Raw genomic sequence first — 12,486 nt, 5'->3', positions numbered from 1 at the left:
CTCTGAACATGTACAAAGTGCCCTTCATTCACCACAGGAGAGGAGAATGAAAGTGCTTGTTTCTATTTTCAGTTAACCACAGTTTAGCATTATGTCTGAACCTTAAACTATGGCTAAACTATGGTTTATTGAAAACATAGGCTTGAAGTTGGCTTGTTTCAATTCATAAATCATTTTTTAGACTAACCACAGTTTGTTCAGGTTCAGGCACAATCCTGTGATTAGTTAAAAATTGGAGCAAACACTTCCAATTTCCTCGTTGCAGCCATGCTGGAAGAGGAGCATTCACAAGCCCATTCATGGTGGCTAAAAGAGACCTGTCATGCCCCAGTCCTCCAAGGATGGCAGCTGCAGATTGACCTCAGCCTCCTTGCTCACCTCGTACAGTGGTACCTCTGGTTACAAACTTAATTCGTTCCAGAAGTCTGTTCTTAACTTGAAACCGTTCTTAACCTGAGGTACCACTTTAGCTAATAGGGCCTCCCGCTGCCGCCGTGCCGCCAGCGTGTGATTTCTGTTCTCATCCTGAGGTAAAGTTCTTAACCCGAGGTACTACTTCCGGGTTAGCGGAGTCTGTAACCCAAAGTGTTTGTAACCTGAGGTACCACTGTATTGGGAAACAGCAGAAACAGGATGAGGAGCAGCAAGAGCAGTGGTCAGGCATTAGCATGCTGATAAGCTTAGAAGTATATGAGCAGCACCAACAAGGCCAGAAGCAGCAGACAAGATCAAATGCTTCTGGCCTCATGTGCTACTTCTGCCACCATCACCACATGTGAGGTGAATTCATAAGGAAGATCTTGCACTCCCCACCACTGATCTCATGTCTTTTACACATGGGACTTGGAACCTTCCAACCAATTCACAAGTAATGTTGTTGTTGTTTAGTCGTTTAGTCGTGTCCAACTCTTTGTGACCCCATGGACCAGAGCACCCCAGGCACTTCTGTCTTCCACTGCCTCCCACAGTTTGGTCAAACTCATGCTCGTAGCTTCGAGAACACTGTCCTCCCATCTCGTCCCCTGTCATCCCCTTCTCCCTGTGCCCTCCATCTTTCCCAGCATCAGGGTCTTTTCCAGGGAGTCTTCTCTTCTCATGAGGTGGCCAAAGTATTGGAGTCTCAGCTTCAGGATCTGTCCTTCCAGTGAGCACTCAGGGCTGATTTCCTTAAGAATGGAGACATTTGATCTTCTTGCAGTCCATGGGACTCTCAAGAGTCTCCTCCAGCACCATAATTCAAAAGCATCAATTCTTCGGCAATCAGCTTTTTTTATGGTCCAGCTTTCACTTCTATACATCTCACAAGTAATACAGTAAGTCAAAAAAGAGAAGAGAACTCCCTTCACAGAAAAGCACCATGGTGTTAGGTAGTTGGACCCAGGCTGTAATGTAATTTCTGGACCAACACCAGCATGTGGCATCCTGGGGCAGCTGCTCAGCTCATGTCCCACAGCAGGACCCATCAGTGTTTGCAGTTGCCCTGGGCCTTCTACATCAGGCAGCCAAGTCTACTGGGCTCCATTTAAATTTTCCATGATGCCTCAGAGCAATCCTACATTGGCTACCACTGCCAAGAAACCCATCAAAGTAAGAGAGGACCCTGCCTGGTTTTCTGTCCTCTCATGTTATTTGTAGCTTAGGAATACCAGTGCTTGGGCTAATAAGAGTTTTGAAGCCTCAGAGGAGCAGTGGTCAGAGACAAAACACATCTGAAGCACAATGAACCACTGGGGAATCATCGTTTGTTAAGGGAGTTGTAGCTTAGTGATGGACAAATTATGGATCCCAGGATTCTGCAGTGGGAAGCCCTGTGCTTTAAATGATGTGAATGTGACTGGATGAATCCTTCGTAATGAAATACTATGAGGAGAAAAGATGAAGAAATCAAAGCTGCCTTAGGGTGGGAGGGATATACTCAATGGCACTATCCAGATGTGTAAAACTTATTATATGTGGCTTTCCTTTCCTTTCCCCCCTTTCAGTTGGGATAGGAAGAATAATCCAGAACCGTGGAATAAACTGAGTCCTAATGAACAGTACAAGGTATGTGGGAGGTTACGTGTTTTGATCACCCCAGCTAAAAAACAAGAGAATGAAGAAAATGTCCAATTGGACCATGTCAAATGTAGGGTGGAGTGGGAAGAGCCAGAACCCTGGAAAGGGTGGGGGTGGGCATTGAGGGATGACACATCATGCCATAGTAATTCCGATGGGGCAAAGAGAGCAAACCATCAGTCATCAGCAACACCTTCTTCCATAGTTCATGGCTGTCTCCACGGACTACAAAACCCTGAAGAAAGATCGCCCAGACTTCTGAGGGTGCCATGGCCATCTTCCAGCTCCTGCCATGTCCAGGGAAGAACCACTTGCTGCTCTGCACAGTCACATCTTCTGCTCTCACATTGAGTCTTTAACCATCTTTCACTTAAATTGTGTACATGCCTTAAAATTGCACACATGCTACTGCTACTGCTACTGCTTCCTGCCTGCCTATGTATTGATTCGCTGGTGCCACACTACAGATGGCCAATAAAATATCTACAGCCCATTCAGCAGAAGCAAAGCAAAATATTAGCCCATTCTTTCTCTAGGAAATGCCTTGGATAACAAACAGCGCTTTTATTAAAAGAGGTGGAGGGAGAAAATGAGAAGGAATGGAACAAAGTGTGTTCCCTTTGGGTCCTAAGAGTCTTCTTGGTTCAGTGTTTCCCAGCCCCTTCCTGTGAATGCCCCTGCTGAACTTAATTTGCTGCATTTCCTGTCTCCCACGCTCAACTGTATTATTCCCACAGAGAAAGGGCAGCACCAAATAATAGACCCCAGAGTCGATCACGCTTACCGAGGCCTTTGGGGAGGTGCCCTCCCTAAGACAGGCAACTCCTGGTTTGGAGGAAGAAGGCTCTTTAGGAATGGTGCAACACAAGTTGTAAATGTTATAGGACATTTTCATGGGATTCATCAGCAGTTGGTGGAGTTAGGTACTGTGGTGATCTGGACTGCTCTACCTATGTTTCAAAGGATAATTATAGAGGTACTGGCATAGCATTTATAGAAATACTTTATTGTCACTGTACCACTTGTTTACAGTGAGATTCAACGAGCCCCCCTCCCCCCCAATCTCTCAGTCCTTGTTACACTCTGTGTGCTGTCGCACAACCACCAACTCTGAATGTCAGCTGCAATGTTGCTGTCTTCCATTCAGCAGCCTCACGGCCCACAGGTAGAAACTGTTCTTTAACCTGTTGGTGCGCCTTATTATATAGTATTACACGTGAATAACCAGGCTTTTATTTTATTTGCGCCAGGGCCAGAAATCTGTTTTCTGTGCCAAGACATACAGCCCTGGAATATGCAAAGTAGTCACAAAGACTGTAGAGCATCTCTAGAGTACATTTCATTTACCAAGTAACCACAACCCATTTCTACACACGTGGGTTAAGCAGAAATAAGTCCCAGTTTTTGTATTCAGCCAAATTAAGCCCCAGCATTTCCTCTCTTCTCTCTCATGTTTCTCTGTGTGTATATAAACACAGTATACACAACGCAAATACGTTCTTTGGGTATTAGCCAATGCAGTGCTAAATAATCTGTTATGTACACTCATCCAATGGAACTGGGATTTCCCCAACCCTCTGGAGCAGATTTGGGGAGGGTACAGGGCATGCACAGTGAGAGGAGAGGGCGGAATGTACAGTTGCAAAAGCATAAAGCCTTGCACTAGTGGAATGAGTGCACTGGATACTGCCCCATATGCATAAGAACAGCAGTCTTGATTACACATACATGAATGCAGAACTACATACCTGAATGGTAAGTAAATGCCTTTGGAGGTTGCTTATGTATGCATGTGTAAGAATTAAGCATTTGAGCGATAATGATTTGTGCAATGATGGGTGAGTATTGTTTTTGGCAGATGCTGCCTCTCCAGCCAAAATCCAGAAAGCCAAAGAAAGCTTATTTATTTGTAGACCACCCTCATTCCAAGACGCCCAGAGAGCAGCTTCAGTCTTGTACCAGCTGGGTTAACCTGAGAGGGACTTGCCAAAGACCAACCAAGTAGCCCTTTAACTGAGCAGGAATTTGAATACGGGTTTTATATGGCAAATGCAAGCTGTCTGGCACTTGTTCTGAACCACTCGTGTGAAGGAAGAAGCACAAACATCACACAAGTCCAAAATAAAGGTGATTCCAACCTCTAGAAGCAACTGGGCTTGGAGTGAAGAAACGCATTCTTAAAGAGAGTTGGAAGTGTTTTGAAAGAGGTTTGGAGTGCTTCCTGATGAGGCCTCAATATTACCTATGTTTTATTGAGATATTGCCAATAGGTGGCAAGAACTTATTATCTGGGGGAAATTCCAGATAATCTTGATGCCAATGACATTGTGTAGATGTGGGGAAAAACCAAACCAAACCAAGCATGCATGAGCAACATTGATCATAAAACACCCATCTGGAAGCACCCTTAGGGCACTTACAGACTGTTGCTATTTTAAAATGGGATTCAGTCACATAGCAGAAAATTCAGGTTATGAAATTAAGGCTGAGTTGGAAGTCTTTGCACAACAAACCAACTGCCCCCAAAGACTGGACTTTCTGCAACAAGCAAAGTGTCAGTAAAATGCAATGGGAGGTGTGGAATGACACTTGGGGCAACGCCATCAACAACCTCCCCACAAAGAAATTGGAATGAAGGCTCAATAAATAGCTGGTGCCATCTATACTTTCCTTGCAAACAGGACAAATGCTTGGTAAACAGGACATCTGAAAGCTACTTTACTTTTCTGTGGTATATGTTCACCACAAACACAGACACAGACACATCACATACACATACACATTTGCTTTGGGCCACTGACACCTCCAGTTAAACTGAGGTTCTGGATTTTTGAAACAAATATAAGAACCTGCACAACCTGCTTACCAAAGTGGAATGTGAGCATACAGACCAAAAGCAGGAATCCTCTTTTTTCAAGCAGCTGTTTAACTCTCTGCAAAAAGTGCTGCCTGCCTCCCTTCTGTGTTCTTTGGTTTGGCTCCAAGAAAAAACAAACAGAGACCAGATCTGAGAACAGGACGTGCTACTGTGCAGGCAGCTACTGGAAGCACTGCAGATGCTAATGGGGCTTTTTGAAGACACGTAACAGATGCCACCTGTAGCTAAGGAGCCAAAACAGACATGGCACAGGAAAGCCATGATGAGTTCTCTCACAGGTCCACACCCACCATACGTTTAAAGTACTGTTATGCCGCCATTAACAATCATGGCTTACCCCAAAGAATAATCAGAACTGTAGTTTTTTAAAGGTGCGGGGAATTGTATCTATGTGAGGGGTCCCCTAACAACTCTCAGCACCATCAACAAACTGTTGGTGCAGGAAAAAAATATTATATAGAAAGGAGAATTCCTGGATGCCAGGATACAGGTTTGAGACAAGTACTCTTTGGTGAGAAAACCCCAGGAGAGATTTAAGATCACAAAATATGCAGCAAAGCAAAGAATGGAAATATAGGCTGTTAGACCTTTAAAATATGTCTGTATGAGTTCCAAAACTTCCCTCTTATCCCAGCATTCTTGTTTGGTATGTTAAAAATGGTTCACTTACAAACTCTACAAAGATCAAATCCATGCACAGGCAGTAAAACTTGGCTTAGTTATACAGTGGTGATAGTTCCTAAATTATTGATATAGGAACTGAATAGTGGCTTGTTAGGGCCATGTGGGCTGAGCTTGGAGCAAGCAGCTCAGACCTCATACACTGAGCTCCTCAGGTAGACTGGGAGAGACCAAACGCTTGATTACCTAATCCCTCCCAAGGTGAGCTAAGCCTGGCAGGGCAGCTTACTCAATGGTCTTAACCCTTTTGTGCATTAATTAGACTTAAGCATATTGGTTATATGAGGCTGATTATCCCACAAACTATACTTTCCAGGATTCGGGGGGGAGGCCATGAATGTTAAAGTGGTATTCAAATGCTTCAGATGTGACCACAGTTTGCTCTTCCTTTAAAGCAGTTGGGGGAAATGGGGCTCTGCTTTTAGTCACAGCAGGAGCTTAAGGGAGCCTAAAACATTTTGGGAAAGGGCAATTTTTACCAGGAAAACACTTCAGTGGGGAAAGGGCTCCACCACTACTCCAGCTGTTTCAAAGTGGGGGCAGGGAGCGAGAATGTCAGGCGATGCAATCACAGATCTTCTGCATCATTTCTGTTTTGGTCCTCAGCAGAACTGATAAGCATTACCAGGTTCTTTTTATTAAAAAACACACCAGTTGCTTTCATCCATGCTCCAGATTGTGAAAGCTCTAAAAAGGATGCTTGGGAAGAGAGTAGGAAACACCACTGTCTGATGCCTCTGCAGTCACCTGTGGTTTCCTCCTGCTCCCCAAATCTATTGTTTCATCCAGCCCTCTAGGAGCAGATTACTGTTCTGCTTGAACTGTGGAGACAAATGCAACAGTCACTATTATTAGTGGCTGCCGCCACCCTCCGCCCTCCTCTCCTCTCCTCCCCACTCTCCACCACTCCCCGCACCCAAACAAAGCCACATAGGCCTGAGGCAAAATCCAATCGCATTGAACAAATCCAATTTGCAGTAGCAGCTAATAGAGTTTGTTGCTGGTTTAAGCGATGGCAGCGTCAGAAACGCTCTGAAAAGCATCCAGGCTTCAGGCCAAGCAGAGAAAGAAGGGAGCGAGTGGGAAACTTAACCATCCCCACACACTGGCCTGGCCAAGCCTAGCTTTGTCTCTCCCCTTCCCCTTCCCCGCCCCGCCAAAGGGGCATAATTTTTTCCTAGAGAATTGTTTGATTGCGCCTCCCTAACAGTTCCAGGTATGGCTGAGGCAACCATAGCGATGGAGGGCTGGGTGGTGGAAGACAAGGGTGTCACATAGTCTGCACTTCAGGTTTCCATTTCAGATCTGCCACTCAGGTGACAGGACCATGATGCTGAGCAGATTATGCTGACTCAATGTAGCCCAGAAGTGGGCTTCTTCTTCTTTCTTCTTCGGTGTAAGTTTATCTCCCATGAATATGGTCTTAACAGTGTGACCGACCGTAGGTGACTATGGAGGCCAATTCTGGATCCACACATCCTTCCACCGTGGGGACACTGGTTTCTGGGCAGTTGTTGTTCACTGTAAGGGTTTGCCAAATGTGTCTTCCTCTTAGCTCATTTCTCCCTTTTGTCCTGAGTCTGTGCTTCCTCAAAGTCCATGACGCCTTTGGTAGAGGCTATTCTCTAATTGGAGCGCTCGCAGGCCAGTGTTTACCACATGCCAGTGTTTATAGTACATTTGCCTTGAGAGCATATTTAAACCTCTTTTGTTGTCCACCAGCATTATGCTATCCATTTTTAAGTTTGGAATAAAGTAGTTGCTTTGGAATATGATAATCAGGTACTGTATCTGAACAACATGACTAGTCCAATTAAGCTGATGTTGAAGAATCATTACTTTGACACTGGTGATCTTTGCTTCTTCCAGTACACTGACATTAGTTTGCCTATCTTCCCAAGTGATAATGTATTTTTTTTTTTTTTAAGAAACAGTTGATGGAATCTTTCAAGGAGTTGGAGATGGCATTTATAAGTGGTCCATGTTTCACAAGCATACAGTAAGCTTGGTAGTACAATAGCTTTGTAAACAAGCATTTTGGTTCCCCTGCAAATGTCCCGGTCCACAACCACTCTGCTCTTCATGCAGGAGAAAGCTGCACTCGCAGAGCTCAGGCAATGCTGGATTTTGGCATCAATGTCGGTCCTTGTGGAAAGATAACTGCCTAGGTAGGAAAAATGATCAACATTTTCCAGTGTTACACCATTAAGTTGGATTTGTGGAGCACCTGCACCTCAGGAACCCCCTTGGCCTAATTTCATGCAAGTGTGGAGACAGTGAGGATCCTAGACATTTTGCTGCCTGAGAACAAAGACAGGATGGAACCCCTCCCCACTTCCCATACAGAGGTCAAATGGACAGACCATCTTTAACAGGGAAAGGGCCACAGCTCAGTGGCAGAGCATCTGCTTTGCATCCAGAAGGTCTCAGGTTCAATCCCTGGCATCCCCAGGTAGGACTGAGAGAGGCACCTGACTGAAATCCTGGGGTGCTGCTGCCAGTCAGTGCAGACAGTACTGAGCTTGATGAACTTATGGCTTATATATGTATAAGGCAGCTGTTACTATTAGGACTCAGTCCTTCTGCTGTGCTTTCACATCTGGAGTGAGCTAATTGCACTAAATGCAGAGAGGCAGCAAAAGTATCTGCCCTCAGAGGAAACTGCACATTTAAGGCACATGGCTTCCCCCCAGTAAGAACTACAATTTGTTAAGGGTGCTGAGAATTATAGCCAGTGAAGGGTGAAGCACAGTTCCTGGGATTCTTTGGAGGAAGAACTCCTCAGAATGCCGATCCTTACGTAGTGAAAGTAGCCCCATCCACACATATAAGAGGAAGATATTTGTAAGCTTGCGGAAGTACAAAAACTCTCAAGTTAATGCCTAAAGATGGGGACCCGAAAAACCGTCCAATGAGGACTGAGCATATTAGTGGTCGTGGAACTGGCGTTTGGGGAAGGGGAAGGGAATGGAGTATCCTGAAAGATGGCATGCCTGGCTGGCAACCTAAACAGAAGCACTTCACACTGCAATAGTTTGCTGTCAGCCCCACCAGTCCTGGTGTAAGTGCACCTTCTGTTTTAATTCCAAGAGAACAGTGTGCCTCTTAGAAGTCTGAGAAAGGAAGCTTTAACAGCAGCAAAATGGGGCTCAGTCTCAAGATTCTCTAGCCCTGACTGATTTAAGAAGACTGTTCCCCAAAGCACATGGGTGAGAAAGGAAGGCAAAGAGGTCAGTCAGCGAAGGAAGAAGCTGCAGCTGAATCCTCTTTCTCCAAGACCATTAAAGAAAGAAGTCTGTTCTGCAGGTTGCAACCTAGCAACCTTACAAGCCACAATTCTACATTATTGCTGTAGATGTCCATGCTGTTCTACCTCTTCATTTGAATCTGAAATCTTGCCTCCCTGTTCATTTTTCATGCAGTCGATTTCACTCAAGGGACAGAATATGTACATTTGTTTGCTGGGGTCTGCCTCCTAAACAATGTTATATTGCCAATTAAGATAAACATCATTAAAGGCTACATTTCCTGGATCAATACTGCAAAAACTTTACCATCTCTGCAACCTGATTTAAGAACAAGCTTTTCGAAGCCATGAGGTATGATGTCAAAACAGAGCCCCTTGTAATATTTTGGCTCCTTGCAATGCTTGAGCATCAGGTGAGCAGTTGACAAGCCTCTGCAACAGGTTATATGAAAAATCAATGTTTGAGCTTAAGATTAACAGTGCCAGCAGCATAAATATACCACCTCAAGACATAAAATGTGGCAGTGTTAAGCATCTTCAACAAATTGCCCTTTATCTTTTAATTGCAGAAGCCACCAACCTTTATGGTCCAAGAGGCACATTTTGAGAGCACTGCCAGATTAAACCCAGTGGAGGTCCCTAGTCAGTCGAAATCGCATGGGGGGGGAGCCCTTGCAAATTCTCTCCTACTACTCATGAATATTCTGCTAGGATCTGGAGTCAGTGGAACTCATGACACACTAACTCACAGAAAGCTTTGTACCTGGAGGTTTCTCATGCTCTCGCTCTGGTGGAATGACATTGAACGAAGAGAGCTTGACTTGATCCATTGTCATGGAGCCCCTAAAAGGCAGGGGGCCCATAGGCTGGTGCCTAATCTGCCTTTTTGGTAATCTGGCACTGTTTGAGAGTGTCGTGGGGGCAGCAGTCACAAAATGGCTCTCATGGGTGTGTGGCAAAATGCAAAATTAGAGAAAGCACAATCACAGTGAACATTTCCCCATAATTATATTTCCATGTAAGTAAAGGCTTAAACTGTTGAATTTCTGCCCAGGAAACTCTACATCTGGAAAATCTGCCGAGGAACCTGAGTCGATGAGGGCTCTGCATCCTGTGCCCACCTGGGAACTGTAGCACCTTGAGTCTAGGGTCTAGCACCGTGAGTCTTGCCTCCAGTGGTGGTGGAGGCCCTGCAACTGGCCCCTTTCGCAGTCCTGGGGCCCTCACGGGAATTGAACATTAGGAAATTCTGTAGGTAGAATGAATTTGGCAGTGTAATGGGTGCATGTTGCTCTTTTGCATAAGATACACACATTTGCCGGACGTTGGATTTCAAACACAAACACACACACACACACACACACACCCCTCTAGACCTGATTCTTGAGGGCCTCTTATCTTAGGGAAAATTTGCATGTCTGCTTAATTTTGCTGGTACAGTGTGCTCCTCCCCACGTGAAAGACAGTGAATGTGTTTGTCTACAGTAACATGCTTCCACCTACCAGGAATGTTACTACAGCTAACCATAGTACACCCACTAATCTCCTGTGTTTACATGTATGCAGCATTGTATGTTGGGAAGCACCACACAAAAATAAGCTTAAAAGCAATGTGATCAAAAGCAAGCAGTGGCAGAGGGAAACTGAACAAGAACAAATGGAAGTTAAAGCAGGATCCATTCAAATGAGAAATAAGGTACCAATTGTCACCAGTGAGAGCAATTAATCATCAGGACAAGCTGCCATTGGCTGGAGGAAGCGAAGAGAGAATAGTTCCCCATAACTTGAAGCCTTCTGGTGAATTATAGACTCCCTCCATAAAACTAGAAACAAATGTAGTAGGTTGATTTAGTAATAAGCAGAAGGAATTCCCAAGCATGTAGGAGAAAGAAAGGGAGAGAAGATTGTCTCAAGGGGATTATTTGCCGTTTTGACCATTAATCTAAAAGATGAGGAGAAAATTGGGAGAGTGGGCAGGGAACGAGAACAATGCTGCCGAGAGATGCTTCCAGTCATGCAATTTGTGTTGTATTCCAAATTTTATATGCAGATTCCTCCCCCCCCCCCGGGCAAAAGTCTCTCTCTCTCTCTCTCTCTCTCTCTCTCTCTCACACACACACACACACACACACACACACACAGCAAGACACAGATGCTGGAAGCTGTGGCTTGAGATTAATTCTTTTGAAAACTGTTTACTTTTGGGTAGCAAAACACACACACACTCATGGTCCCTACTGGTGACCTTATGCCACCGAAGATCCCAGTGCGCAGGACCAGGAAAGAGTCAAGTTCAGGAATGCAGCAAGCCTCAGCCCAGAAACATGCTTTTCTAGAAGACTATAGAAAAGAATCTCTCCCTCTCACCACATGTCATTACTGCTGCATTTGTGGACATGCATGCACACACAAACTGTGCCCCAAGGGCAAATAATAGATGGTCAGAGATTGCTACTTCCCCAGGGAGGCAAGCAGCAGCAACTGCCTTTCCTTCTAGCGCAGGCCCTCCAGATGTTGTTGGACTACAATTCCCATCAGCCCAAGCTGGCGAGGGATGTTGGGAGCTGCAGTTCAATAACACCTGAAGGGCTGCTGCAAGCTTCCCCATTCATCTTCTGGGTTGTTCACAGAGACACCGCTGCCAGACTTAGAGAAGCTTGTATGCACCATCCTTCATCCAAATAAAATCTAGTTTAGTAGATTCATGTAGCGAGTGCTCTCCACAAGAAACATCCCTCTACAGAAGGCAGAGTCAGCATGCAGAAGGAAGCAACAAGCCTAATTCTGAGAAACAGAAAATATGCAGGAGTTGGGAGTTATGTTTGCAGCTTTTAAAAGGTTGCATGCGTTGGCATGTGAGAATATTCTGCAGTTCTCCTCTACAAGTGTGTTCTCAATTCCTTTCCTGTCTGTAGTGGATGGGAAGAGTGGGGTCCATTTACCATGTAGAATCCTGTCATTAAGCCACTTGGTCAGAACAAATACCTAAACCACACTTCTTCACCCAACCAGAAATGAACAGACAGTGATTTAGGAGAAGACCAGCTTACCAAGTAGTAAAGTTACCTACAGTCACATTGAGGGGGGGGGAGGGGCTGGATGTGCTCCTGTTTAATAAAACAGGGCCAGTCCATGAATCCATTTTTCACACAATAAGCCTATAGCAAGTAGATATTTTGTGCAATATTGACACTGCGAAAGCAGCCTTACATATGCCCTAACAAGGAGACAACATGCTGGGAAACTTGCAAGAACCACTTGGTTGCAGAGGCTGCATCTCTGGCTCCTGTAGGGAGCATTGAGAGAACCATTTCCCCACAGCAGAATTTCAGGGAACAAACAAGTCATGTTGCCTTCACCATGTCAAAGGAAAGGACTCCTCTCTGTGCTCTCATTGGACAAGCTAATGTTAAAGCTCTATAATAAACAGAAAAAGTGCTCTCTTTACATAGTCAGGCACACAGACCCTGAATCGGGAGGTAGCATACAGCCATCATGACCAGAAGCCACCAAGAGCCGACCCCCAGGATGGAAGGCACAGGCCTCTGAGCAGCGGGCGAGAGTGACTGCTCTCAGGTCCTGCTTTGGGCCTCCCAGCAGCACTTGGCCTGATCCAGCAAGGCTC

General features: G+C 45.2%; 1 protein-coding gene across 1 annotated transcript in view; it reads left to right on the top strand.

Moving 5' to 3' along the window:
- NDUFA4L2 (NDUFA4 mitochondrial complex associated like 2) overlaps positions 1 to 2,569 on the top strand; it is a 29,420-nt gene extending 26,851 nt beyond the window's left edge. The window contains exons 3-4 of the mRNA XM_082209093.1: positions 1,983 to 2,043; positions 2,261 to 2,569. Coding sequence (XP_082065219.1) covers positions 1,983 to 2,043; positions 2,261 to 2,317 — 118 coding nt within the window. The 3' untranslated portion in view covers positions 2,318 to 2,569. The remainder of the gene's footprint in view (positions 1 to 1,982; positions 2,044 to 2,260) is intronic.
- Positions 2,570 to 12,486: the final 9,917 nt, after the last annotated feature.

Source organism: Podarcis vaucheri (genome assembly GCF_965113315.1).
Source record: "Podarcis vaucheri genome assembly, chromosome: 2".
NCBI classification, from domain to species: Eukaryota; Metazoa; Chordata; class Lepidosauria; order Squamata; family Lacertidae; genus Podarcis; species Podarcis vaucheri.
This window is presented reverse-complemented; position numbering and strand designations above follow the sequence as displayed.